The following is a 27,123-nucleotide window of genomic DNA, read 5'->3' on the forward strand; positions in this document are numbered from 1 at the left end:
ACACACAAGGACTGATTCATATTAGAGTGAGTTTCCAGTAACACCCACAGACTTCTCTTACCAGTACCCTAATCTTCTCCATGATTTCAAATGCCTTACAAGATCCAAACCAAGGAATCAGATATAGGAATGAAGGGGCTGAAGATGAATCTTCTACCCCTGTTGTAAAGGAGAAGATGCTGAGGCATGGAGGTCATTGCCAAGCAGACCAGACTCACAGGTGCAGAGGCATTTCCATGAAAGCACTGAAAAGTGTTTGCTGTTGGTGGTGTTAGTCTAGAAAAATATGGCAGATTTAATTAATGGATAAGCTACTTTATTGTATTTATTAGGCTAGTATATTCTGTTTATTCTACTTCCCCAATAAAAATTATTCCTCTTTACTTCTTGTCGAAGGAAGGAGGGATGTTCTGTGATCAGCAAAACAAAATTAAATAAATAAAAAATAGAAGTTATTTTTGTTGCTTATAACTTTCTTCAGACAGGAGCAAGCAAAAAGATTCCAAATACACTTAGGTTTTCTTTCTTCTCATAAATATAACACAGTAAAGTGAGCGTGGTTTAGAGGAACCTGTTACATACATTAAGAAGAAGCAGAGGAGAGAAGTTTAAAGGGTCCAGGCACTAAGACACTGTTTAAAGGAGTTGTACTAATCACTCCAATTTAAACATTAGAGGTTGCATATGAGTTGTTTAATTTCCACCTTATAGATATATGTCAACTAAAAAATAAAAATTAAAAAATTAACTCATAAGAAAAAGATAAGTAAACACAGAAAAGGGACTTATATAATACTGCTTACCACAGAAAGCATTAAAATTCTGTTAATCATGGTGTTGTGGGGCAGCCAGTGGGAAGTCCTTCTAGGGCAGTGGTTCTCAAGCTTCCTAATGCTGCGACCCTTTAATATAGTTCCTCATGTTGTGGTGACCCCCAACCATAAGATTATTTTGTAACTTCTTCATAAGTGTGATTTTTCTACTATTTGAATTGCAGTGTAAATATCTGATATGTAAGATATCTGATATGGGACCCCTGTGAAAGGGTCTGTTGACTCCCTACAGGGGTCTCAGGGCATTGGTTGAGAATCACTGCTCCACAGGAATGAGTGGGGCATTGCTTAGTTGAAAACATATGCCAATGGGGAATTACAGTTGGGAGAGGGTTTGCATTTTCCTCTGTTTTTAGTTTTGTGCTTTAGTATCTGACTGGCTATGCTATCTAAGGTAAACATCCTCACTTTATGCTTTGGAAAAGTGAGAGGCTGCATATATTTCCCTGAAGAATATGGGCTTGGGGAACGAGGTGTAACATGTACAAAGTGGATGATGTGTTTGCCTCCCTCAGCACAGTGGGACTCCTCCCTGTGGGCAAGTCGCCACTGTTTCCCTTTGGAATCACCCACAGGCATCGTTTTAAAGAAACAGAATTCTTCCTGTGCTCAGGGTTAAGGCAGTAGGTTTTAAAACTCAGCAATAGACCCCCGCACCATTAAAAGAACATATAATACATATACACAAATCTAAAATTGGTTTAAAAGTATTTGGGAAAATCATCTAAATAATGTAAGTGAAGTTTGCACAGTCCTTCCTGTAATTAACAAGAAACAAAACTAACAGCAGCAGGTGTGCTAATCAGAGAGTCTTGTAGACCACACTTTGATTGGCATTCAGGGTCATTTGTAAAGGTGATTTTGACCATGCTCAATTTTTGCCCAGTGAACCCAGAGTTGAAGTTTTCCCTCTGGCTATCCCAAGCAACCAATTTCAAAGTTCTCAGTAGGACTGGGGGGCAGAGGGCATGTGACTTTGCCTTGGAATCTTGCGGGGAAGTTGGGGTCTTACCTGGCAATAGCATCCACTAGCTAGCTTTCCATAGGCAGGCCTTAGGCTCTATAATCGATTTGACCTTTTTCTTTACTATGTGCTAAAGAAGGAATACTAGGAACTCAAGACAGGAGAACCAATAAACTGGAAAATGGGATCTGTTTTCACTGTGTTCATGTGTAACTTGCTCATATGGGGGAATGGCGATTGAAGACTCCCAGTCATTGTCTTTTTCACGTATCTGAAGCAGAAGAGGGAGATATTCATGGTCTTCTGTTTTCCTTTACTCCTTCAGATTTATGAGGAATCCAAGATGAACTTGGAGCAGGAGAGGCCGTTTGTCTGCAGTGCCCCAGGCTGCTCCCAGGTGAGTGTGTGGCTCCTCTGTGCTCTGGTTTGCAGGAAATGCTTCTGCCTCCCCTGAGAAGGCATCTCTTCATTGAGTTGCCATGTCCATTGGGCTGTCTTTCTTTGATGAAATACTTTTTCAAAGTATCCGTAATCATCGACATCATGATTTTCATCTTCACTACTGTTAGATCACACTTTGTAGTTTGAAATACTTCCCTTTCATCCTGAAACGAAGCAGTGTTGACATCCCTATGAGTAACTTCCTCCGGAAGCAAGCCAGACGCATCCAGCCCACCATTTCCGCTGGGTGGTCATTCAGAAAGGGGAAGATGGTGTGTACTTCACAGCAGCCAATTGCATACATACTGGGCTTTTTTTGATGAGATGCCTCAAAGTTGTGGGTTGAATTCTGGATCCTTTCTGAGGAGCAGAATACCCCTATGACTGTTCTCAAACTATAGTTCTTCGGCCTAGAAGTTTTAAGAGGATTGGATATCTTGGCATGCAGGATTGAATCTGAGGGTCTCTGGTAACTCCCTTCAAATGCAAAGTATGCATGTTAGATGAGATACAGCTTCCAGGGTGTTTAATATAGGGCATGAACACAGTAAATGTTAACGCCCACTCTTGTTAACACTAATGCTGCTGCTGCTAAATCTGTTATACTAGACCCCATGTCTATTATGTGAAATTAGAGTTTTGTGTTTTATTTTTAAAAGTTTAGGGTGACTTTTTCTGCTCTTGACTCAAGAGTCCATCTTTGGGTAGTACCATGTTCCAGGGGTTTTGATATGTATAAATGGTAGTTTTCATACCAAGATCTTTCTCTTATGGGGTATAGGACATATTTCAGAATCTGAGCATAAGCATTTTGCTAATGTGGGAGATTGCACTTACTCCTTAATTTTACTGGACCATCAAGGAAACCAAGGCCCACTCCTACCAGCTCATGTGATAGAGTTGGCAGTCCTGTGTGGGGCAGTGCCTAAGGTCAGGTAGGAGTCAGATGAGTACCACCCTTATTATAGTTTCCCAGAGTTCATGGAGGATTCTGGGAGAATCTAAGTAGGAGTTCTTGGAGGGACAAAGTCACAGAAACATAAAACATTGTCATCGGCGTTATCAGCTGCTGAGCAACCAGAGTCTGGGATTTTCATCAGAGGTTTTTGTGCTAACATTTCTTTCTAACTTGTGAACAAGAAAATGAGTAGAGAAAATATTTTGGAGAAAACTGGTTTTGAAAGTTATTTTGAAGTAGGAAATACTAGGGGAATGTGGGTAGGTTGATACGTAACTGGGAAAATCCTGGTAGACAAGGCCTTTCCATGGTAAATGCAGAGTATCTCCTTACTAAGTTAAAACCTGGCTCCTAACTGAAACAAGACTCCCCCTCCATTTCTTCTAAGGTAAGCCTCCTTGGCTAAAGGAACATGGATAATTGGAGGGCTTTGCTTGCTTGCCTGTGACAATAGACATTAAGAGTTGTTTACTACAAGCCACCTAGACACTTTCTGGGTACCTACCTGTGTGTGTCTAGGCATTCTAACTGCCCCTTGAAAATTGCATTGCTCCAAATGCATAGATCTCTGCTCTCACAGACCTGGGCATCAGATCTATAATCATATGATGAAATCATCAATTAACTAGTTGACTTTAATTTTTCATGAAGAAGCAATAGACCACCCTGGGGAACTGACTTTACTTGTGACAGGGAGGTAAATGGAAGGCTTCTCTATGGAACAGGACCCTTCAGAGATCCAGTAAAACAAAAGGAGTGGTTGGGCTAGGGTGGGATTTTCAGATTTCTCCCAGGTTAGAGTACCAGTAAAGAAGAGCTTCTAGCCGTATGTGGGATTCATGTGCGTCAGACAGGAGAGAGGTATCTATGTATAAGTATTGAACTGTACGGCACACACTTTTCCAAGCTTGGCATTATTAACATCTAAGTACAAATAACTCTTTGATGTGGGCACTATCTTATATATTATAGAGTGTTTGGCAGCATCCTTGCCTCAACCCACCAGACCCCAATAGCACTCCACAACTGTGACAACCAGAAATATCTTCAGAGGTTGCCAGATGTCCTCTAGGGTCACAACCCATGCTCCTGGTTGACAATGCTGATAGTTTCATTTGGGTTTTCATTTTGTTCTTCTGTATCCCTTCTGCTCTGGATCCCCAACTACTAACAGATACTCTCACACTCTATTTCATGCGTTGCTCTAAACCACCTTTCCCTCACTGGAGTCAGGCAAGGTATAGACAAGTCAATGCCATAGACATGTTGTCACTGGTGTCCTGCACTGTTAGAGCTGGGGTCGTTGGAGGATGGAGCAAAAGCTGTTGGATTCGGCAGTCAGTTGCTTGAAGGAGACATGAGAGAAAGAAGCAGAGGGTGGAGGGATCAGTGAGTGAGGTGGCATGGGGGCTGAAGTGTTGGCATAGAAGAGCATTCCAGGAGCAGGATACAGTGCCGAAGGAGAGTGACCTAATGGCAGCCTTCGGAGGGAGGCAGCTTCGTAAAAGCTAAAGGATAGCCGGGGAGTCAAGAGTGAGAAACCAGTGAGAGGGCAGGAGAGAGCAGGAGAGCTTGAAGGAGCCATGCCAAGGAGATAGAGGGTACAGAGCGTCCTGTGGGGCAGTGGACAGCCTCAGTTTATTTGAGCCAAGAAGGGACAGAGGGAGAATCTGCCAAGTCGCATGCAGAGTCTGAGGGGACTGAGTGTGGCTGACTTTTGGGGTTAAGTGTCTTGTGTATGTAACACTGGGGATTTGAACCCAGGACCTCACATATCCTAGGCAAGTACTTTATCACAGACTCATACCCTGAGTTCTTGAACAGGTCCCTTTTTGAATGCCCTTGAATATTTTGTTGAAGGAGGAAGCCAAGGTGTTTCTTTAACGAGGCTAAGTGGATTGTGGGAAATGTTGTATAAATGTGAGAAATTAGGATTTATGTAGTGTCTTGATTTTAAGGGAGATGATATCAAGCCTCCTCCACAGCTTTGGATGTGATGATGTATCTGTAAGTCGGTGTCACCTTTATTTAGACAAACTGTTATAAAACTATGCCCATCTTTTAGCAGAATGAAAATGTAACCATCAGCTGACTGTCATCGTTGGTGGAATATTCATAACTCATAGACGTATCAACTGCTGTGGTCACGACATTTGCCCTCCTGCCATCCCATAATCTGGGAACATGCAGGGAAAAGATTAAGGTGCCTGGAAGATGAGCAAACAGAAGAAGTGTTAGTGCTTGTGTTGTCTTTGGGAAGGTGATGGAAGGGCTCCTCTGCTCCACTTTCTCTTCTTCAGGAGAAACTGCTCTGTTGGGGATGGCCTCTGATACCTGGGAGATCTTTTACAATGTGATCTGTAAACGTGATCTTTGTCTCAGAAGTAACAAGGAGCATGCTCCCTGTGCTCTGTCTGTCCTCTTAGAGCCCAGGCCCCCACTCTCCTATTATCTCTGTTGATTGTTGTTTTTAACTCTCATGTCTGTTTTATACTGCGCATCTCACTTATTTACAGTTTGCTGTTACTTGTCTCATTCAGAAGGCAACTTTAGTTAATATGCAATCTTATAGCCACATACCTGTAATCTTCGAGTGTAGGAGGCTAAACAGGAGGATCCTGAGTTCTTGGCCAGCCTGGGCTAGTAAACTATTTCATTCTGGTTGTTGTATGATGCTTACTTTAGAGTCTACTAGTTTACAGAGTCAAAAATGGCTTATTATGGGCTGGAGAGCTCATTCAATGGTCAAGAGCAGATAATGATGTCACAGAGGACCCACACTTTGTTCCTAGCACCCACTTCAGTTGGCACACAACCTCCTGTAATTACAAGGGTATATGACGTCCTCTTCTGGCATCTGTGGACACCTGTACTCACCTCCACTATATAAAAAAAACCTTATTAAATAGAGAGATGGATCAGTAGTTAAATTACTGACTACCATCTCAGAGGCCTGGGTCAGTTTCTAACACCCATATGGTGGCTCACAACCATCTATAACTCCAGTTCCACAGGATATGATGCCCTTTTCTGACCTCTGTGGATTCTAGGTTCATACACGGCACACAGACATACATGCAGGCAAAACACTTAGGCATATAGAATAAAATAATAATTTTTTAAAATGGCTTATTAATATGGGAGATATTATCATATTGTTTATATTACATTAATTTTTCTCTCTAACTCAGTTTTACCAGTGTTAGATATTTGGTGTTAAGAAAATCAAGAGACGGCCGAGCGGTGGTGGCGCACGCCTTTAATCCCAGCACTCGGGAGGCAGAGCCAGGCGGATCTCTGTGAGTTCGAGGCCAGCCTGGGCTACCAAGTGAGTTCCAGGAAAAGGCGCAAAGCTACACAGAGAAACCCTGTCTCGAAAAACCAAAAAAAAAAAAAAAAAAAAAAGAAAATCAAGAGACTAGATAATACAGACACAGAAATACCCGCAGCTATATAAAGTATACCTCTATGTAACCGGAAGTTGGGTGCAAGTGCCGCTCTGCAAACTCTTCAGAACATGATACAAGCATCAAATAAATAAGTTCTTATACCAAGAACCACGTTCAGAACATTTCATAGGATTCAGCCTAGTGAACTCCCTTGTTTGACCACAAATCCATTCTCTTTGTAGGAAAAACTTCAACCATGGTGTACTAAGGTAATAGAGATTCATATTGACCATCCTGAGTTCTGAAAGTTTCTTTTCAAGTTATCAAAGATTCAGAAATGTTCATCAGGATGTATTATTTTCCTGTATTTATATTGGACTTTAACACATCAAACTTTAATAAATAAAAACTCCATTCAGTTCAGTCATTACAAACATATCAAGCTGAGCTGTGTTAGGCTAGCATCTGCTTGATAATGAATTACAGCCAAACCACAAAGCTTATTTCTGTTACTGATGGCTACACTTTTATGGTAGCGTTTTTAAGGGAACATTGTTTTCTCCTTTAGATTTTAGCATAACCCTTGAAAGATTTAGAGTTATTGAGGGGTCACTATTTCTGTTCTGAACCACCTTGTTATGCCATGAGTAGGGCAAAGGAAATGACCAGAGGGTTTTACACCAGAGACCAGACTCTTGCCTCTGGAAGACAGGTCTTTTTCATTCACGTGGCTCTATTCAACATGGAAAAGCCAGAAATGGCCCCAAATAATTGGAAGCAACACTTTTGACAACCCTAACATCACACTCAGAAAATTTCAAATAAATACAGGCTGACTACAGTATGCAGAGTATAGAACAACCCAAATAATTTGTCATATGACTATAAAAATCATATGTATACTTTGAAAAAAAAACCCCAGATAATATGGGGACTGGGTCTTCATAAACAGAAACATACTGTAAAGATGTCATGGTGTACATTAGCAGATACGTTTAAAAAATTAAGCACGGTATAGAGTTCTTTCCCAAAGTCTGACATAAATCAAAATTCTTTCTATGTCATGCGTTTCTCTTATTTTTGGTTAATCGGTAGATAATGTCTAGCATACTTATCATGCCTTAGACTTAATTTTACACTATTATATAAAGCAGTAACTAGTACAGAAAAGCTCCACATGGTTTTGCATGTCCCCAGTGCTACGCAGATCTCCATCCATTTCCTCCTTTTGGATGTTGTACTCTCTGCCGTCATTAGCTACTTTTCAGGACCACAAGAAGCATCCCTTCCAACACTGTTGTCTTTTCTTAAGAGGCTTCCTAACAGAGTCAGGATCTCGGGCGCAGTGTGTCTTCTGTGTGTGTTGTTTCGGTCTCTTCAACAGGGCTCCTTCACACTTTCTCTTTCATTAGTTAGCCAAGGATAAGACAGAGTTCAAAGTCTTTGAACTTGAAAGTTTTCTTCCCCCAGATGGAAACCTCTAGTTCCCAAGAAACACACAGATTCTGCAGTTCCCTGATAAGCCAGCTGGGCTTAGGCAAGAAGCAGAGGACTGTGGGAAAGTTCTGGGGAACTGGAGAATGACTAGAGACCACTTATCAGTATTCCTCTGCTGTGTAGGCAAGCCTCTTGGTAAACAAATGGACATGATAATGCGCATTCTTGCATATAGTTGGGGGGACCCCCCTGCCCCCATCATGTATGTGTAAATCAGCATGGGACTGTGAACTGTATTTGCTTGTGGGATAACATTGTTTTTTTCAGAACTGATTTTTTGTTTTTGTTTTTGTCTTGCCTGTCCTGTTTTTGATGCCGAGTGTCTTTTTCTTTGTGATGTGAACTATATGTTGCAAACTGAGTGTCTCCTGTTCCTCTCTCTATTTACCCACCAGCGGTTCCCGACAGAGGACCATCTGATGATTCACAGGCACAAGCATGAGATGACTTTGAAGTTTCCATCAATAAAAACAGACAATATGCTCTCAGGTAAGAAAGCATCAGGTGAGGAAGGTTTGGGGGATCAGGTTAGCTCCACGTAAGACACTCACTCATGTTTTGGTGGGTTAGAGCCCAGTGGCAAATCTGTATTTTGAAAGTATATATGTCTAGTTTATAGCAGAAATATGATCAGCTAGAACCTCGGTTACCCAAACAATTGAGCACCCCAACCCCAAGACGGGTCTTAGGTAGCCCAGGCTGTCATCAAACTTGATATGTAGCCAAGGATGCCCTTGAACTCTTAATCTTTCTGCCTCCACCTCCTTAGTGCTGAGGTTATAATATGGGTCACTACACCTGATGTAACTTTCCTTTTTATATGTGGCATTGAAACTTGGATCTCTGTTATTTCAGAATCTGTGCCTTAACCATACAGGTAACAAATGTAAACTGAGCCTCTGCAAGGCACTGCTCTGTAGATATGTAGATTGACCGATTTCCTGCCTTCGTGGATATAAGGGCAGGCTTGCATGCATTAGGGTAGGCTTGCATGTGGAAACTCAATTCAAATCAAGGCTCATCAGTGATACATATCAAATGAATGCCTTAGGAGGCCAGTGCCACTCAGCTTTAGTGGAAGAACAGAGGAGATACTCCAAGAAGGCTAGTTTCCTTAAGAAATACCTGCCTCTTAAGTGGGCGAATTAATGAAATTATGCACAGAAATGTGCTCAGTGAATGGGAGCAAAATAAACAAGGATTAGTCCATCAACTAATCCCCATTCCTTCCCATGTTAAACGGAAATTAGAAAAATAATGGTATAAGAAAGAGGAACTTGAAAGCTTGTCTGGACTCTGCCTTGACTGTGTGACCTTGAACAAATAACTAAACCTTTCTAGGTCTTAGTTTTTCTCTCCATCATATGGGAATGATTGTGTCTCTGCAGCATGCTTCACTAATTGAATGTGAAGGGCCAATGGAAGTGTTTAGAGTGTTTCACAGACCAGAGCAGGGTGACCAGGACATTTCCTTCACACAGGAACTATTTGACCTGTACCCCTGTCTCCCTGACATGAAGAAAGAGATGACACTCCTGTGCCCACATTTTGATAGACATCAGAAGGGAAACCCAGTGCTCGTATGAGTTAGTATTTTTGTTGCACTTAAAATTTCTAGGGATAAGCCGGGCGGTGGTGGTGCACGCCTTTAATCCCAGCACTTGGGAGGCAGAGCCAGGTGGATCTCCATGAGTTCAAGGCCAGCCTGGGCTACAGAGTGAGTTCCAGGAAAGGAGCAAAGCTACACAGAGAAACCCTGTCTTGAAAAACAAAACAACAACAACAAATTTTTAGAGATTGTATTGCCATTATCACTAAATCCTATGCAAATTGCCAGTTTATTAACATGAAGGGTACAAGAAACAGGAGCAGCTATTCGGGAGTCACCAAACAGGGTAGTCCTGAAGGCACTTGATCCTCAATGTCCCCTGGGCTGATACATACTGGGCTACTACCTTCATCACCAGGCAGCTCCAGGTTAGACACGTGAGCAGGTGGATTTGTATTGGAGTCATCCCAGCTTCCCAAGCCACTAGAGGTCTGTCACTGGTGCCGATTCTCTGTGCTCAAGAGACCAGTCCAAAGGGAACCTCTTCCCTTTCCTTTGTCACTGCCCATCTCCACTCTCTACTCTCTGCCCTTCTTCCTTCCTTCCTTCCTTCCTTCCTTCCTTCCTTCCTTCCTTCCTTCCTTCCTTCCTTCCTTTCTTTCTTTCTTTCTTTCTTTCTTTCTTTCTTTCTTTCTGTTTGAATAAATGAACTGCTATTCAGGGACTGATTCAGCTTTTCATGAGTTTAAAGAAGTGCAGAAAGGTGTTCAGATGAGAACTCCCATGTGAAAGAGACAGAGAAACTAGAAGGTTATGTTGGATGCCGTGACTTACTGAAGTCTATTAAGGTGCACACAGTCTAACTTTATGTTTCAGATGTGAACATGAGTTCATAAGGAGTCATTCCCAATAGTTAAACCTATTGGCTATTCCTTTATTTTCCCGAACTGGATCCCTAGCACAGGTTGCCCAGTGCAGCAGGAGGGCATATTCAAGAGAAGCGAGTATGTAGGATACGTGGCTACAATGGCATCCTGCAGCATGGGTAGTGTCTTTCAGGCAGGCTAGCCTGGCTCTACAAAGAGTCTCATCTGAACACCTGTAAAACAGCAGCCCCAAACACATGAACACACGAACGATGGAGTGAGGCCCCTTCGTCTTTACCGCCTAAAACAGGTTTCTGATTAATCTCCTGTGGTCTGCCCATGGTTTGTACTGGACCTTTGCTGATTTGTGGCTCTTACTGGCAATCATCAGTAGACCAGGTGAAAATAAATGAGGAATTTGCTATGAAATGGGAAATTAGTTATGAAAAAAATGAAGAAAGAGATAAACACAGAGAAAATAGCATGGTTAAGGCAGGGGCACATTTTATCTGATTCCTCCTCTTTTACTGAAGTTAATATGGAATGATTTCATATTCCAGTGAAGTGATCAATTTCAAAACATGGTTCCCACTTTGCATGCCCATGGTGTTGTGGGACTTTGTGGAATGGAGAGATGCCCAGTCCAGATCCGTGTTCTTGTATTTAGAGAGCTAATGCTGGCTATGTGTTGTGTTCTAGGGCTGTTCACATTGAAGGGAAATAGCCTTTCTGTTGAATATTTGCACTTTACTGTTTTTGTTCCAGGAAGTGACTAAGTTGTATAGTTATAAAAAAAATCTAAATTTTATAATTAAGATTTTAGCATATTTATGACTATAAATTTAACTGAAGTTTTACACATCTGTATCTTGATTTGTTTCAATTCATTAAAAACTCCCCTTGTCACAGAAATTTGTTCATTAAAATATTATTTGTCTTAAGTCTATTTTGTGTCTCATCACGAGGATGATAGTATAAATCAAATAGTAAATGAACATCAAGCAAAACTCTCCAAATTCTTCTTGATCCATTTTGTCAAACAGTATTTAATTGCACAAAATGATGTTCAGATGAAGTGGGACTGGACATATCATATGAAGAGAAGATGTGTTCAGTGTGCATTTGCATGGCTAGTGTTAGGATGTCCTGTTAGTCTCTATTTTGTAGCATGACTATATCCTCACTGTTTGAAACTATCATAGATAATTAAAGAAGATGGTTCAGTGTCACAGATGCACACTTCAAGAATAAGTTTCCAGAGATGGGTTGACAGCTTGGTGCTAGAATGCTTGCCTAGCATGTATGAAGCCCTAACTAGGTTTGATCCTCCACAGTCTCTGTCTAAGGACATTTTTCTCCCCAGGGGACTGACAGATCTGAACTACTTTGTTTTTCTGTAAGCCATATTTTATACAGGTTGAGTAGAGTATACTGTTCAAAACTGACTGTCACTGATCCTTGCCATGCCACAGAGAGTGGATGCAGGTGACAGGTATTTGAATGAGTCTACTCTTCTGAATAGCATTGAAACATAGACTCCTCACTCTAAGTGGGTAGATAGGGACATGAGTGGGGTGGCGGCACTGAATTGGAGGTACAAAAGGATCCATACAGCCTTTCCAGCTACAGGTCTCTTGTTCTAATCTGCTCTATACGGTACATTTCCAGAGTTCACTGATGATGGTAGGCACGAGTCTTGGCTCAGTTGTCCTCCTTCAAATGAAATGTAGCTTCATGATGAGGGAAGTTGTAATATAGGTTGTTTTTAATATTTACTTGTTGTGGATGAGTGTTCTGTTTGTATATATGTGTGTTCCTTGTGTCCATGGAGGTCAGAAGAGGGCATTGGATCTGGAGTTACTGATGTTTAAGAGCCGCAATGTGGGTGCTTGGAACTGAACCCTGGTCTCTTGCAACAGCAGCAAGAGCTCTCAACTGCTGAGTCTCACCTCTCCAGTCCTGAGATACAGAAGGTGTTAAGTGATCTTTGAGGAGAGAATCTGTAGAAGAGTATAGCTGGAGAATTTCTCTGCAGCTCCCGCCAAGCCCCGCCAGTCCCAGAGCCCACTTATAAAATAAACACACAGACGCTTATATTATTTAAACTGTTTGGCCTAACGACTCAGGCTTCTAGCTATCTAGTTCTTATATCTTAAATTAACCCATTTCTATAAATCTATACCTTGCCACATGGCTCGTGGCTTACCGGCGTCTTCACATGCTGCTTGTCATGGCGGCTGGCAGTGTCTCCCTGCCTCAGCCTTCCACTTCTCAGAATTCTCCTCTCTTTTAGTCCCGCCTATACTTCCTGCCTGGCCACTGGCCAATCAGTGTTTTATTTATTGACCAATCAGAGCAACATACAGACCATCCCACAGCAGAACAGAATTTCTTTTCACATGCAGACAACAAAATGACTGGCTGTTACATATACAGATCCATTCAACTGGAAAATCCTAGTCCAGTTTCAGCAGAGATGAAGAGGACAGCACGTGAGGCTCCTTTAATTGGACTGTCATTAGGCACTCGGGAATTTTCATCTTGTCTGTCAAGCAGCTCCAGCACACTATTATTTTTACAGGATTCCAAGGTTTTATACGTGAAAAATCAAACAAAAGCCAGAATGAGAAAGCACCTAGGTGCAATGTTATTTATAGCAAAAAAAAAAAAAAAAAAAAAAAAAAAAAATCAAATAATATTTTAATGAGAATCCAATTGGGAAAAGAACAAAAAAAGGTCTTTTGAAATGTACTCCCCCCCCCCATTTTCCTGTCATAAATCTCAGGGACTTTAAGTTCAATCTTCCCTGTGGAGACAGTGGGCCAGGACTACCCTCTGAGGTAGGCCTTCATAAGCATACATACGTGTAAGATGATAGATTTTGCTGTACGGATGGGAAGATAAAATTGGAGAGTATCATGAATCTTTCCAAAAAGCTTAACCCTACAGCTTGGGTGGGAAGCCTGAGAGAGATACACATGGTGTGGTAGTTTGAATGTAATTGGCCTGTGTAAGCTCATTGGAAGTGGCACTATTGGAGGTGTGGCTTTGGTGGAGTACATGTGGCCTTGTTGGAGGAAGTGTGTCACTATGGGGGTGGGCTTTGAGGTCTCCTATGCTCAAGATACTCCCAGTGTCTCAGTTGGCTTCCTGTTTCCTGTGGATTAAGGTGTAGGATTCTCAGCTCCTTCTCCAGCACCATGCCTGCCTGCTTGCCTCCATATCCCGCCATGATGATCATGGACTGAACCTCTGAACTGTAAGCCACCCCATTTAAATGTTTTCCTTTATACAAGTTGCTGTGGTCATGGCATCTCTTCTCAGCAATAGAAACCCTAACTAAGACACATGGGAACAGACTTTCAAATGCCTGGCAATCCCACAACCAGACATTGTAAACCAGTTAATAAAGTTAAGACAGACACAGACAAGGTATGAGAAGACAGATTACAACCATTTCCTCATTCATTCAACATCTACTAAGTGCCTATCAAGATCTTACAGTGCCCATGGCCAGACATAGAGCACATGGTACTTACTATACTCAAGTAGTCTATGGAGGAAAATGGATGATGATCAACTACTTGACAACCTACATAAGTAAGGAAAGATTGCTTAGTGACAGGTGCTGTGAAGCTTGGGAATGTGATAGCAAGTATCCAGCAGGCCACCTGAGCGTGGGTGTCCAGGAAGTCAGCTTTCATGCCAAGACCTGGTAACTAGTAGTATGGGCTTAGAAGTCCTTTGTCCTGCCTTCAGAATATGGTGGCAATGTGTGTGATAAGGTGCATGTTTGTCATCCCAGAGCTGAGGACACACAGCCACAGGACAGATGTGGCATAGCCAGCTGTCTCTGGAGTGGAGAGGGAGGCAAACACTTCCTCCTCTCCTCTTCCTTCCCAGCTGCACTCATCTTCTGGTGTAAATGATGAGACAGTTAAGGAGACTCAACCACATCTCTGGGTAGAGTCTAGAGTTGGCCTATCACTTACACCAGGCTTGAAGCCTAATTCTCATTATGAAGAAAGAAAGAATGTGATATAATGAAATGGAACATTTGTCTGCAAAGAGTTGATCAGGATTATCCAAAGAGCCCCCAAATCATTGCTCATGGCTCTTTGAAGAATACTCTAATACTCTACTCAATAACTCGTTTTGAAGAGTTTTCCAAAGGGAAGATGTCGTATCACTCCAAATCACCTTGAAAATAAGTTGAAACTTAAAAAAAAAAAAAAGCTGATAGTGGAAATGTGTAAAACACACACACACGCACACACACACACACACACACACACACACACACACACACGTACATATACACAAGGGTAGTAAATCAAACAGCAGAAAGTATTAGTAACTTCTCACTATGTAAGCGAATTGAAGCTTTATGGCACACAAGCTGGTAAGGATGGCCTGTATCTGAAGACAGCAGGATAGTAGTCTGAAGACAGATAGCATGTTGTCTTGTCCTGTGCTTGCAATCTGTGCCTTGCCCTCTATAAACATTATTTTCTTTATTCCTCATGCCCTTTCTTCCATATGATGAGATGGCCTTTTCCAAATTCTTGGTCATTCTCTTGCTGCACATCTAGATTGTGAGCTGTATGCTAAGTTCTGGTTCTACTCTAAGCTAGATCTGGTTAATCTAGGGACTACCTTTCCTCTATGGACACCCTAGCTCTAAGCCTTCAAGTGACGCAAATAGTGAAAGTGTGGGAGGAGATTCCAACACATGAGTGATTCAAGGACCACAGAGACATGTTTGAAAGTCACACTGTCTCATTCACTGTGGTCAGAAGAAAACCAGTGGCTATTGGCGTCTATGGGGGCTGTCGGTTTCTCATCCATGTTTCTAACTGGCCAAGAAACACAGACTTGTGAATCAGTCATAGGAATGAATTGAAGCCTTGTTCTGCAGAATTCTTTTTATATGAAAAACTTGTTCTTACTGTTTCACCTGAAAGCAAGCTTTGAACAAAGCATATAGGAGAACTCATACAATTAAGGACAAAGTGGAAATGTGAGGCTTTATCTTCCTCCATTCAGGACACGTTATGGTGATAAAATCACCTCCTATCTCTTGTTCCCTCAGCTAGCAGAGCTCCGATGTAATGGTGTAAGTAACCCTTGTGCCAGCTCTATGCTTCAAAGGCAAAGTGAACTCATGACCCGATTGCTTTTGAACACTTGAGGTTCATGACTGGTGGTAAGTCTGTCTGGAAGATGTACTTGTTGAGTTTAAGTCAACGTCAAAGTCATGTAGAGCTACTGAGCACAGGCTGCAAAAGAAGCCCCCATCAACATATTTCCCCATCAATTCACAGGCACTGGCCAGGTCATCTGGTCTACCAGTTCTTCATGTTGTCGATAAATGAATCAAGAGCATGACAATGGCCCATCTCTGCACAGGGTCACCTTAGCCAGAATGATTTTTATGTATACCATGACCGTTGTCTAAAACCAGGTTCACCCTGGCTTGCCTTGTGATGTCACTGTCCCTGGGGAAGGGGACAGAAGACAGCCAGGTCAGTGTTGCTATAGGTCCTTCTGCTCCTGTGTCATCACACTCAGAGGCACACTGGTGGCCAGAAAGAAGCCTTGCTGAACTCCATACAATTCTGCCAGATGCTCCTGACCATTGCTCTTATAAAGGCAATGAGTCTGAAAGTTTATTTAATGTAAACTCTCCTAAGTAGATATTTATTAAAGGGCAGACAGGAGATAAGTTAAAGTGTTTCAATAAAAAACATTGATGAAAACTCAAGAGAGAAATGTAACTGTAAAAATAAAAGGAATATATAAAATTACCTCACCTTTCAACGGCAATTCTTACTAAAAGAGATACACTAATTTTAACACTTTTTTTGCTATTGATTTGAGTCACCTGCTTTTAATTTTTTTGCTTATTTTTATGTGTATGGGTGTTTTGTTTACATGTGTATCTGTGCAGCATATATGGGCCTGGTATGTTTGGAGGCCTGTAGAGGGCCTCAGATCCCTGGAACTGGAGTTATGGATGATTGTGAACCACCATGTGGGTCCTGGGAATTGAACCTGGGTTCTCTGGAAGAGCAACCAGTGCTTTTAACCTCTGAGCCATATCTTCAGCCCCCTAAGCCACTTACTTGAGGAATACCATCAAGCAACATTTCATATATATATATAATTTCTGGCTAGAAAAGTCATGAATTCAAAATAGCTAGTGAGATCTTAAATTCTTATGTGTATATGTATGTACATCACATGTGGGCAATGACATCTTTATCTTATTCTTGATCACTAACAGTAGGGTACCAAACTCCTTGGCTTCACCCTAGTCCTTAGCTAGCTCATAGATGATAACATGGGACTGTGTAAGTGCCTGAGTCAAGGAGAAAGTGTCTCTCAGGGCCGACATTCTTCTTTTAATATGTTATCTTGCCTGTCTTCTGCACATCATTTTTAAAATTGCTGATTTATCTTGCTTTTAATGGTTGAGGAAATGAAGCAGACAGATGTGTGACTTAAACACAACTCTGGAACCAAATGGGGTAGCAACTTCTATTAGGCTTGTGAGTTTAGCTTTGTGTGTGCTGTTTAGATCCACCTTGTAGTGACTGTATTTACTGGGGTGATGCATTTAATGACTATAAACTGGTTGGAACTGAAAGAGAGAGAGAGACAGAGAGACAGAGAGAGACAGAGAGAGAGACAGAGAGACAGAGAGGGGAGAGAGGAGAGAGAACAACACATTGTGCTGTGAAGGACTGGATAACTTAGGTGTCCTTCAAGCACTACCCAACTACCCATTTTTCTTTTCTCTTTTCTTTTCTTTTCTTTTCTTTTCTCTTCTCTTCTCTTCTCTTCTCTTCTCTTCTCTTCTTTTCTTTTCTTTTTTTTTTTGGCCTGGAATTTGCCAAGTAAGCTAGGCTAGCTGGCTAGTAGGCCTCAAGATTCTACTTTCTTTCTTTTTTGCATTCCCGTGCTGGGATTACAAGCATGTACCATGTACCATCACACCTGGCTTTTCACAGGGTACTACGGATTGAACTAAGGTCCTCATGCTCACAAAGGAAATGCTTTAATGACAGGTCTGTCTTTCCAGCTCCTTATGGGAACTTGAGAACTACTTTTAAAACAGTGTTACAAATGAACTTATTGTCTGTCCTGCTGTTAATGTCTACAGAATTTCCTCTGTGTAATTGGTGGATGAATTTCTGGGTCATAAGGTGAAGTTTGTAGGACTCTTCCTTGTAAGATAAGCAGTGGGATCTTAACATTGCAAGGCTCCTTGGCTCACTGTTCCAGGGATAGAGACTCAGTGAGGAGACACCCCTTTCTCATGAAACATTCAGCAAAGGATCTAGATACTGGACTGTGATAAACCGCAAAGAAATTATTTTTTAAATCCTCTTTGGTGCTAACAGTTAAAAATTAATTAAAAACATTTCATTGATATGTGCAAACTATACATATTTATATGGTACTATATGATTTTCAATGCATGTGCCTGATGTGTATTGATCAGACTAGGGCAATTGGTCTACCCATTATGTTAAATGTTTATGCTTTCTTTGTGTAGATAATATTCTAAAGCCTTTACCATCTACCATGTAGTATTCAGTTATTGTTAGGCATAGGCATCGTACTGTGCCGTAGATTAGACGTTATCACTTCTGCCCAACCATACCCCTGGACCCTTTACCCTGCCTCTGCACCACCCTCCTCAACCTCTGGTAGCCAGTATTCTATTCTCTACTTGTATAAAATGAATATTTTAAACCTCCACAAATGCATGCAAATGTGTGTTTTTTATTGTGGGGTGCCTGGCTTGTTTAGCTCAACTCTTTCCAGATCTGCCCACATTGCAGCAAATGACAGGGTTTCATTCTCCTTAAAGGCGTGTTCGACAATAAGAAAAGTGATCAAAATTTCCTTCTTGCCTTTGCCTCAGGTGCTTGAGACTCCCCAGAACCCTGTGTGCTGTTTGTTAGTCTCTGTCAGAGGGGAACCTGTAGGTGTTCATGCACATTCATCCAGGTGTATGAGGATGATCACCACAGAGGGGAACCTGCAGGTGTTCATGCACATTCATCCAGGTGTATGAGGATGATCACCACAGAGGGGAACCTGCAGGTGTTCATGCACATTCATCCAGGTGTACGAGGATGATCACCACAGAGGTGAACCTGCAGGTGTTCATGCACATCCATCCAGGTGTATGAGGGTGATAACCACAGAGGGGAACCTGCAGGTGTTCATGCACATTCATCCAGGTGTATGAGGATGATCACCACAGAAAACTGTGCACAGGTGAAGTGCAAGTTCAAAAGTTCGGAGGTTGTCCTGTCTTTTATTTGGGTGTTTCTGGCTGAAGTACCTAATGAAAGGCGAGCCTAAATTCTTAAGTGTGCAGCTCAGCATTCCTAAAAAAAAAAAAAAAAAAAAAAAGTTCCTGTACATCCTAAGAGGGCTGCTTGTCCCTACTGTCTGAACACATCTTAGTATTCACCAGAAAAGCACAGCCACTCCTCTTCAGGATACAGACATCACTTGGTGCTATAGCAGACTAATGTTCTTGGATCGAAATGAGGAAGGGATTACAAACATTTTAATTTACAGCTGTGGGTTTTCCCCACTAAGTTCGAGGGATTTCAGGAGAAACAATTATTTGGTAAAGGCATTCGTGGCAGTGAAAATTCCTGCCTCTCTGACTTAAGCAACCAAAAGGTTGAGCTGTTCCCCCTTTGAGCATTTACACATTTCCCGGCTTACTTGGAGCTGGTGGGATAAGAGATTAAAGATGGCTAGAGACCCTATACTCAGTCCAATAAATGTTAGATGAAAACGAGGTGCCATTTATTAGTTTCTTTTGTAACTGGAAAGGATGTCTCACTCACCAAGATGAGTCAAAACTTAGGGACAGTGTCTCTTGTATGTTTCAAATGAGAGTATAGGTATTTGGTATATGCAGCAAAGATAATCATACTTGGTAACAACTCAAGGGTCTCCCTCTGGGCCATCTGCTCTAGGGTGGAGGAAGCCACTGTCTTTGCTATGCATGGCTCTACTTGTTTGGATTTCTTGGGAAGGAAGCCCAAGATGATGGCCAAGGTCATCCCCATCCCCACCTCCTTTGTGTGTAGGTGTGTAATAGTAACTGAGAGTCTTTTGCTTTAGCATAGAAGAAAAATAAAAATCTCTTAGCTTTGCTTGGAGTCTGCCCACTCTCATATCATTTGTGATTAATGTCGTGGGCCCTCACCATGAGGCCAACACCTCAGGAGCCTCAAGGATACTGCTGATGTGACTTTAAACACTTCAGTTTGATTTTCTATTGAAATCAGTTTCTGTAAGTCTTCAAGGTGTGCCCTCATCACTGTTGAAAGGCTGCATCTAAGCTGTTATTTACCAAAAGAGCGCTGTCTGTTCTTATTTGGGGTGTTTCTGTTGCTGATGCCATCTATAGCTGACTGATGATGCTCGGTTCTCAACCATGACTCCTAATATATGGAGGAATAAGAGGAAAAGCAAGACCTGGTAAAATAAATGCCTGTGATGACAAGTGGCCAACCCTTTCTCTGTGGCTTGGTGTTTCCTCAGAAACACTCTTGGGACACAGCAAAGAAGGGAGGCTTCCAATGCAGGGAGTTCTGTGAAGGATAGGCAGGATTCCAAGAATGGCTTCATTTCAAAAAATAGGCTATCACTGATAAAATGATTAATTACCAATAAAATTATGGACTCAATTTACATATCGGACCTGGAACAAGACTTAATTTCTTCATAAATAGGACAAGAAAAATAGTTTTTACCTAGCATGGTGGCTGTGAATATTACTGATATGGAAGGGAAGTGCTCAGCTCCAAGACCAGAAAGAGACTCCCAGTGGAGGAATCAGTGCACCACAGCCAGTACATAGCTGTCTGTTGCTGTACTCGCTTTCTCTATTTACACCTCCTATCTAGAAACTCCTCATCTGCAGGTCTGGGTCTTATTTCTGCCCTGATCACTAATTCCTAGTGACTCCCTTTGACTGTCCTTTCAATAGTTGTATGTTGCTTGGGTCTATGGGCAGTGGCTTTTGAAATTAATCTGAGTTTCGGATTCATAGACTCCTTAACCTTTAGAATTTTATTTGAAAGATAAAGGAGGAAGTCTAGGAACAGTATTTATGTCCTCTAAGTCATGCTATTTTCCAAATATGGACTTCTGGGTTGTCAAATTCTTTCACACACACACACACACACACACACACACACACACACACACACACACACTCACACACACCAAATTGTTTTACACACAAAGGGCTTATGAGCTTTTTGATCCTGAAAGGGCAAACATGGGATTTGGACTAAAACGAGATCCTGTCTGAAGGTGATAGAAGATTTTGAAAGAGATGGTTGTAGGTTGTGTGGTCTTGTTCAGGAAGACCATTTCTCCATTTCCAGAATAGAATCTACCCTACTTACAAACGTGTGTGAGACAATTTGGGCGAAAATGCTTGGGAAGCACAAATTTCTGTAGAAATATGTTGTTTTGTATAACCATACAATGGTTATATGAATGTTTGAGACACACCGATATCCATGTGTGCATCATAGTAACTTAGTGTGCTAAAAACATCATTTGCACAAAGCACAGTCTTCATGTAAGTGTTTTAGATAAGGTTTGATTTACAGTCATCTGGAGTAGAGACTCACAATTTTGGATCTTGAGGATAAGAATCGGGAAAGAGCACTGTTGGAACTTTGCTGCCCCAGAGTCCATGCCAACCCCTCGGGAACTGAATGCCCCTTTTTCATAGGACAGGTTGCCTATGAAGGGCTAATTCTGTGGAGGACGGTGGGTAACAAGCCACCTGCTTTGTGAGCGGGAAGATAGTCTGAGTCTCGGTTGACATTTACTGGATTTCTATGTGTGTGGAAAAGTAAGCAGAGTCCTGATTTCTTGTGATAACAGTAGTTTGCAGCATGCAGGCCTGGCGCTGAGTTTCTGTGTAAGGGAACTCTTTGGATAACCGGTGACTGTAACTTTGAGAACTGTGCAGAAAGTGAAATGGAGGCAGTATACAGATCAAGCTGCACAGAAGCCACACTCAATCTCCTGTTTGCCAAGGGCTTAGGTGGGGATAGTACAAGCACACAGTGGAAGAGATGAGGGGCCTTGCTTGTGATCCTGGTGTCACCACCATCTACCCAGGAGACCTGAAGAAGAGCCTAAATCTCACTGGCTCTCCAGTTTTCTCATTTCATACTCACGCGTGCGTGCATGTGCGTGTGCGTGTGCGTGTGCGTGTGTGTGTGTGTGTGTGTGTGTGTGTGTGTGTGTGTTGGCCATGTCTCCTCCCTTCTGTTTATTGTATCTTCTGCCTTGAAGAAAAGTATTTTACTCAGTGCTCTTCATGCTGTCTGTGCCTAATCTGAAGGAAGACTGCCGGTCTTAAGGATAACTCTACCTTGCTTACTTCCCAGGGTCCTGTGAGATTAGATTCCAGAGAACACATGGGTGTGAAAATACTACATAGATTGCAGATCATGGCTTCATCTCCTCCAGTTTTCTAAGGAGGAAGCTCTGTAGAAAGTCCAGATTATGAAAGAAATTCCTTTCCTTTTGGAGAGTATCCACAGAACATTCTTTTGGCTACAGCAAAGGAAAATAAAAATCAATAATGCTATATTTTATAGAAGATGGAAGCTGAGCATGTTTGACTTGGAACCTCTTATCATCCTTCTCTGGTTCTCAGGAGGAGATAAAATTGCTGAGCTACTTTTTGCATTAAGAAGGAGGAATTAGCGGGCCTGTTTGTTTCTTTTTGTTTTCTATGAAAATATACACTCCTTTTCTGTCCAGACTCCTGAAGTCAACTTTGAGAGTGGCATAGAAAATCTTCGGGGTTGATTTTTAGTTAAATCTTTTTTTTTTTTTTTTAACAGATTAAAGTAAAAAAGGCTCATTCCCCATGCTGTGATGTGTGTATATTCAGATGATACTGACTCCAGATATGGAGGACAAAATATTCACTGCTGTCCAGGGGTGAAGGTGGATGTGGGGGTCAGGAGGACTGGGAAGTCCTTATATATAGCTCTCTTCTTTTCAGGGCTTTCCCCCTTCCACATGGCCACTGTAGTTAAAGGGCTGGGAGACTGTGGACAGCTGCTGGGCATCACGTTAAGGTGATGGGGGAGAGGGGGAATGAAGGAATTTGCTTCCATTTACTGTGCATTGGAGGAAAGTCCCTGCTACTGACCTTTGGTCTCTGCTTTCAGATCAGACTCCGACACCCACAAGATTCCTGAAGAACTGTGAGGAGGTGGGTCTCTTCAGTGAGCTCGACTGCTCCTTTGAGCATGAGTTCAGGAAGGCTCAAGAAGAAGAGAACAGCAAGCGGGTAGGTGGGCCCAGGGGGACACTAGTGGTGTGCCTCCCCAGCACTGGGTGGACACTAGAGGTGTGCCTCCCCGGCACCGTGTGGACACCAGAGGTGTGCCTCCCCCGCATCGTGTGGAAAGTGTCTGGTGCTGCAAACTGTGTTGAGGTGTTTCTAGAACATTATTTTGAGACAAGATCTTGCTAAGTAGTTCAGGCTGTTAAATGTACAATCCCCCTGACTCAGTCTCCCAAACACTGGGATTACAGATACGTGCCACAATGCCTGTTTGTAATAGTATTTTATGTATTTGTGTGTGACCGTTCACCTTTTTCTTTTAAAGGGATGTACCTTTGATTGTGATAGCACACAGAGCTCAGGTTAGTCATGGGGAAATGAGTATCTGAAGCACAGAATTCAAGCTTTAGAAAAATATTACCTTATTTTTAAAGCTGTGTCACATAAATCTACCCCTAACCAGGTATTTCTTTTCTTTGCTAAGTATTGAACAGTGGATCTTACGTAGGCAGTGTGTTCAAAAGAGAGCAGGCCAAGGGGCAGGAACAGGTGACTCATCACATGGCAGCAACAGGATTTTCATCCGATTTGGGCCCTGCTTGCATTGTCTGGTTTCCATAATCTTTGGTTGTTCTCTAGCAGATGTGAAATCACTTTCTGGTCACCTTATCTGGTCAGGTTACTGAACATATATTGTTGGTGAGGCAAACAGATTAGCTTCAACTGTGGGTCACTTCATGAAATTCTTCAGGTTTCTTTGTCCATGTTATTTTGGTAGAATTTTTAAATCTACTAACAAGATTAAGCAAAGGAGGTAGGGCCACAGGTAAATTTGACAAGTGTGCTTTTCATGAATTCTTTGTTGCTGTCACAGGGTGTCACTAATGCACACAATGTGCTGAACATGTTAGACACAGTCCATGGACAGCAATGTAAAATGTGGAGGATGGTTGAAAGGGACAAACAGCTGAGTGATGACGAAAACTGAAATTCCGGCTGTTCCGACTGGAAAAGAAATTGTAAAAGGCTCTGATAGTTTTCTGCCTGCTTCCAAACCTTTGATTCTTCCCCTGTGTGAAATGGTAGTAATCTTCTCCATCAGGGTTTTCCATGTGACAGTCATCCATGGTGCTGGCTCACAGTGAGAAGGCTGCGCGGTACTGTAGCAAGATGCAGGGCACTTACAGGAGGAGAACCAAATCACAAGCAGCGCTCCTTATTTCTAACTAACTTGCCATTTATACTCACCCTTCCCTCTCACTCCTGTCCTCACTTTTCCAAACACATTCCTATCTGTTGTTCTTTGCTAGGCAAATCATAAAGTCCTGAACACTTTCAGAAGCACTTCACAGAAACTAGAAGATACAACTCTATTTCATTGTGGTGCATATAAACTTTAAAACCCCATGGGAGTGGCAAGGGAGAACTGGGGAGTCCTGTCCAGTAAGCTCCCTCTGCTTGAATAATGTGTTTAATTCTTGTGATCAATTTGCATGAGTAGAAGACCGAGGAATCAATGTCATTCATTTTGCCAAGACGGTTGAAGTGGGCTTCTTGGATTCAGATAAAGATGCGTGTGTGGTCAGTACCGTCTTCATATTCTTTCTGATAAAATGGTAGTGAGCACAGGCCCTTGATTTTCTTAAAGTTCCTTTACCAAGAGCAGTAGTGTGTGCAGCCTCAGCTGGGGGCATGGCTTTAGGCGTGCTCCTGGGGAGTTAGTCATGACTCTCCACATGAAGCCTTCTGCAAGCAGTTCTTGCAGATCTGAATTCCAGGAAATGGTTTGCTTCCCCTGAGGAACTTGAGCATTTTTCTGCTGTGGCTGTGAGAAGCATGTACTGGTTGTGTTTCTCTTTTTGCTCAGACTGCTGGACTATCACAAAGCCAAGGGCACTGCTTAACTTGGAGAGCCCTTTAGACCGCTATAATGAGTAATATTTTACTTCCTCCATCTACTAGACTTTCAGTTCTAGTTTATGTTTCCTCCGGTCCTGATTTCTAATGAAACAAAAATATTTTCATGCTATATATGTTTGGCGAATTGCCTTAAATTTCTTCTAGGTTGAGAAGACATGAACTCATTAAAATTTTAAAATGGAATCATGCAATAAGCAGAACTAAGCAGGAGTACCGTGGTAATGGCAGGATGGTGTTTTTCTCATGCTCAAAGGTTGCTCATTGCCATGGGATGTGCTCATGATGGCTGTGGGGGAGCAGCTGTAGACAGGTCCTTCAGGACACCATAGCAAGCCCTGGGAGCCAGGCCACATTCAGCTTGTTGAGGCTCCCTCTTCCTCTGTTTGGTTCAAACCAGAGGGACCGAATCCAGCCTTGGGTGGCCATCACTCCAGGAGGGGGCATCTCCCCAGTGACTAACACTGTGACTCATGTGGCAGCAAAGTGGCTGCCTTGGTGGCTTATCCCCTGGCATGACTCTAGAACCACTGGGTGGGGAGCTCACCGAGCATCCATGCTCCCAGTCTGAAGGTGTGCTATCTCCTCCCTCCAGGACTGCAGTTCCCCCGCGTTAGCATCCCTGGAGGCCTGCCGCCTGAAGCTCCTGCTGCACTTCTTTTGCTGCTTAGGAAAGTAGAAACAGAAAGCCCGCACTCATGAGCTCCGTAGTGTTTCCCAATGATCCTCCTCTCCCTCTTTCCTTTTGCTGTACATTCAGGTGCTGACTCATTTTCAGCAAGGTTTTTCTTCCCAGTGCTCCAGATGAGGCCTAGGGCCTCATGTATGACAGGCCAGCCTTCTGTCACTGGGGTACATACATCCCTAAGCCCGATTCCCAATTATTTCCCTTTAATTCTAAATCTCAAACTGTTTTCTGATTTTTTTTTACCTGAGCCCCCTTTCTCTCTCTCTCTCTCTCTCTCTCTCTCTCTCTCTCTCTCTCTCTCTCTCCCTCTCTCCCCTCTCTTGTTCTTGCTCTCGCTCTCTCTCGCTCTCCCTCCACCCCTCTGTTGCATACATGTGTTCATGTGGGTAAACATGCCATGTCTGGCTTTTATGTGAGTGCCTGGCATCTGAACTCAGGTTCTTACCCTTGCATGGCATCTCCTCAGCCCACTCTTGGCCCAAGTTTTCTAATAGGCAAGTATCTGAAGTGTTTCTTCAGTAGAGCTTTATAAAATGGAAGATGTTTTCACTAATTTAGAGAACTTGGTTTAAATGGTCCTGTGCTTTACCTTTACATCTCTAGTTGTTGGGCTGAAAATCCAGATAAAAGGCAAATAGAGAATGGATTCTGATTCGTCTGTACCCATTGAAACAATTCCGTTCTTTTGACTCTGAATCCAATTCTGACATCCCTTTTCCAAAATAATGTTGGTGTGTCTATGGAAAGGTTACAGCAGGTCATAGCCAGGGGCAGCAGATAACAGTCTCCAAGATGATCTCTATTTCTGACACTAACAGTTGCTCATTGCATCATAACTCTTCTGAGGGAAATCCTAGACTTGGAAAGTGTTATAACTGTCTAGCAGGCATTGCAAAGCTCAGTTTCCCATGGCTTTGAACTCAGCAGGCTGTACCCTGAAACTCCTGACTTGTTCATCAGCCTCCATTCAGGGAATGTTTTAGGGTGACCACAGTATATCAAAGTACTATTTAAGTCACTGATGAAGACACCAACAAATATAAATGATTAAAAAACAAGCAAGCAATAAAATGCCTCAGCCTTCAGATGCCTTACATTTTATGGACCAGACAAACAACACACACACCAGTGAAAAATGCCCCACGGTGGACAGGGGCTACGGAGATATGTCCCACGGTGGACAGGGGTTATGGAGTTATACCCCACGGTGGACAGGGGCTATGGAGTTATACCCCATGGTGGACAGGGGCTATGGAGTTATACCCCACAGTGGACAGGTGCTATGGAGTTATACCCCATGGTGGACAGGGGCTATGGAGTTATACCCCACAGTGGACAGGGGCTATGGAGTTATACCCCACAGTGGACAGGTGCTATGAAGTTATACCCCATGGTGGACAGGGGCTATGGAGCTTTGCCCATGATGCACAGGTGCAATGGAGCTTTGCCCCATGGTAGTCAGATGCTATGGAGTTTTGCCTCATGATGGTCAGGTGCTTTGGAGTTATGCCCCATGGTGGTAAGTGCTATGGAGTTATGTCCCATGGTGGTAAATGCTGTGGAGTTAAATGCAGCTGTGAAGGTGCTATGGAGTTAAATGCAGCTGTGAAGGAGCCCAGGCAGGGCTGGATGTGGTCATTGGGAGCATCCC

The 27,123-nt window shown here is 42.5% G+C and overlaps 1 protein-coding gene across 1 annotated transcript in view; it reads left to right on the plus strand.

The window, feature by feature from the left end:
* The window catches only part of Creb5 (cAMP responsive element binding protein 5), a 404,708-nt gene that overhangs the window by 80,817 nt on the left and 296,768 nt on the right, over window positions 1–27,123 (plus strand). The window contains exons 2-4 of the mRNA XM_052720440.1: window positions 2,123–2,194; window positions 8,478–8,571; window positions 22,749–22,870. Coding sequence (XP_052576400.1) covers window positions 2,141–2,194; window positions 8,478–8,571; window positions 22,749–22,870 — 270 coding nt within the window. The 5' untranslated portion in view covers window positions 2,123–2,140. The remainder of the gene's footprint in view (window positions 1–2,122; window positions 2,195–8,477; window positions 8,572–22,748; window positions 22,871–27,123) is intronic.

Source organism: Peromyscus californicus, unplaced genomic scaffold (assembly GCF_007827085.1).
Source record: "Peromyscus californicus insignis strain IS unplaced genomic scaffold, ASM782708v3 Scaffold_6__1_contigs__length_162567912, whole genome shotgun sequence".
NCBI classification, from domain to species: Eukaryota; Metazoa; Chordata; class Mammalia; order Rodentia; family Cricetidae; genus Peromyscus; species Peromyscus californicus.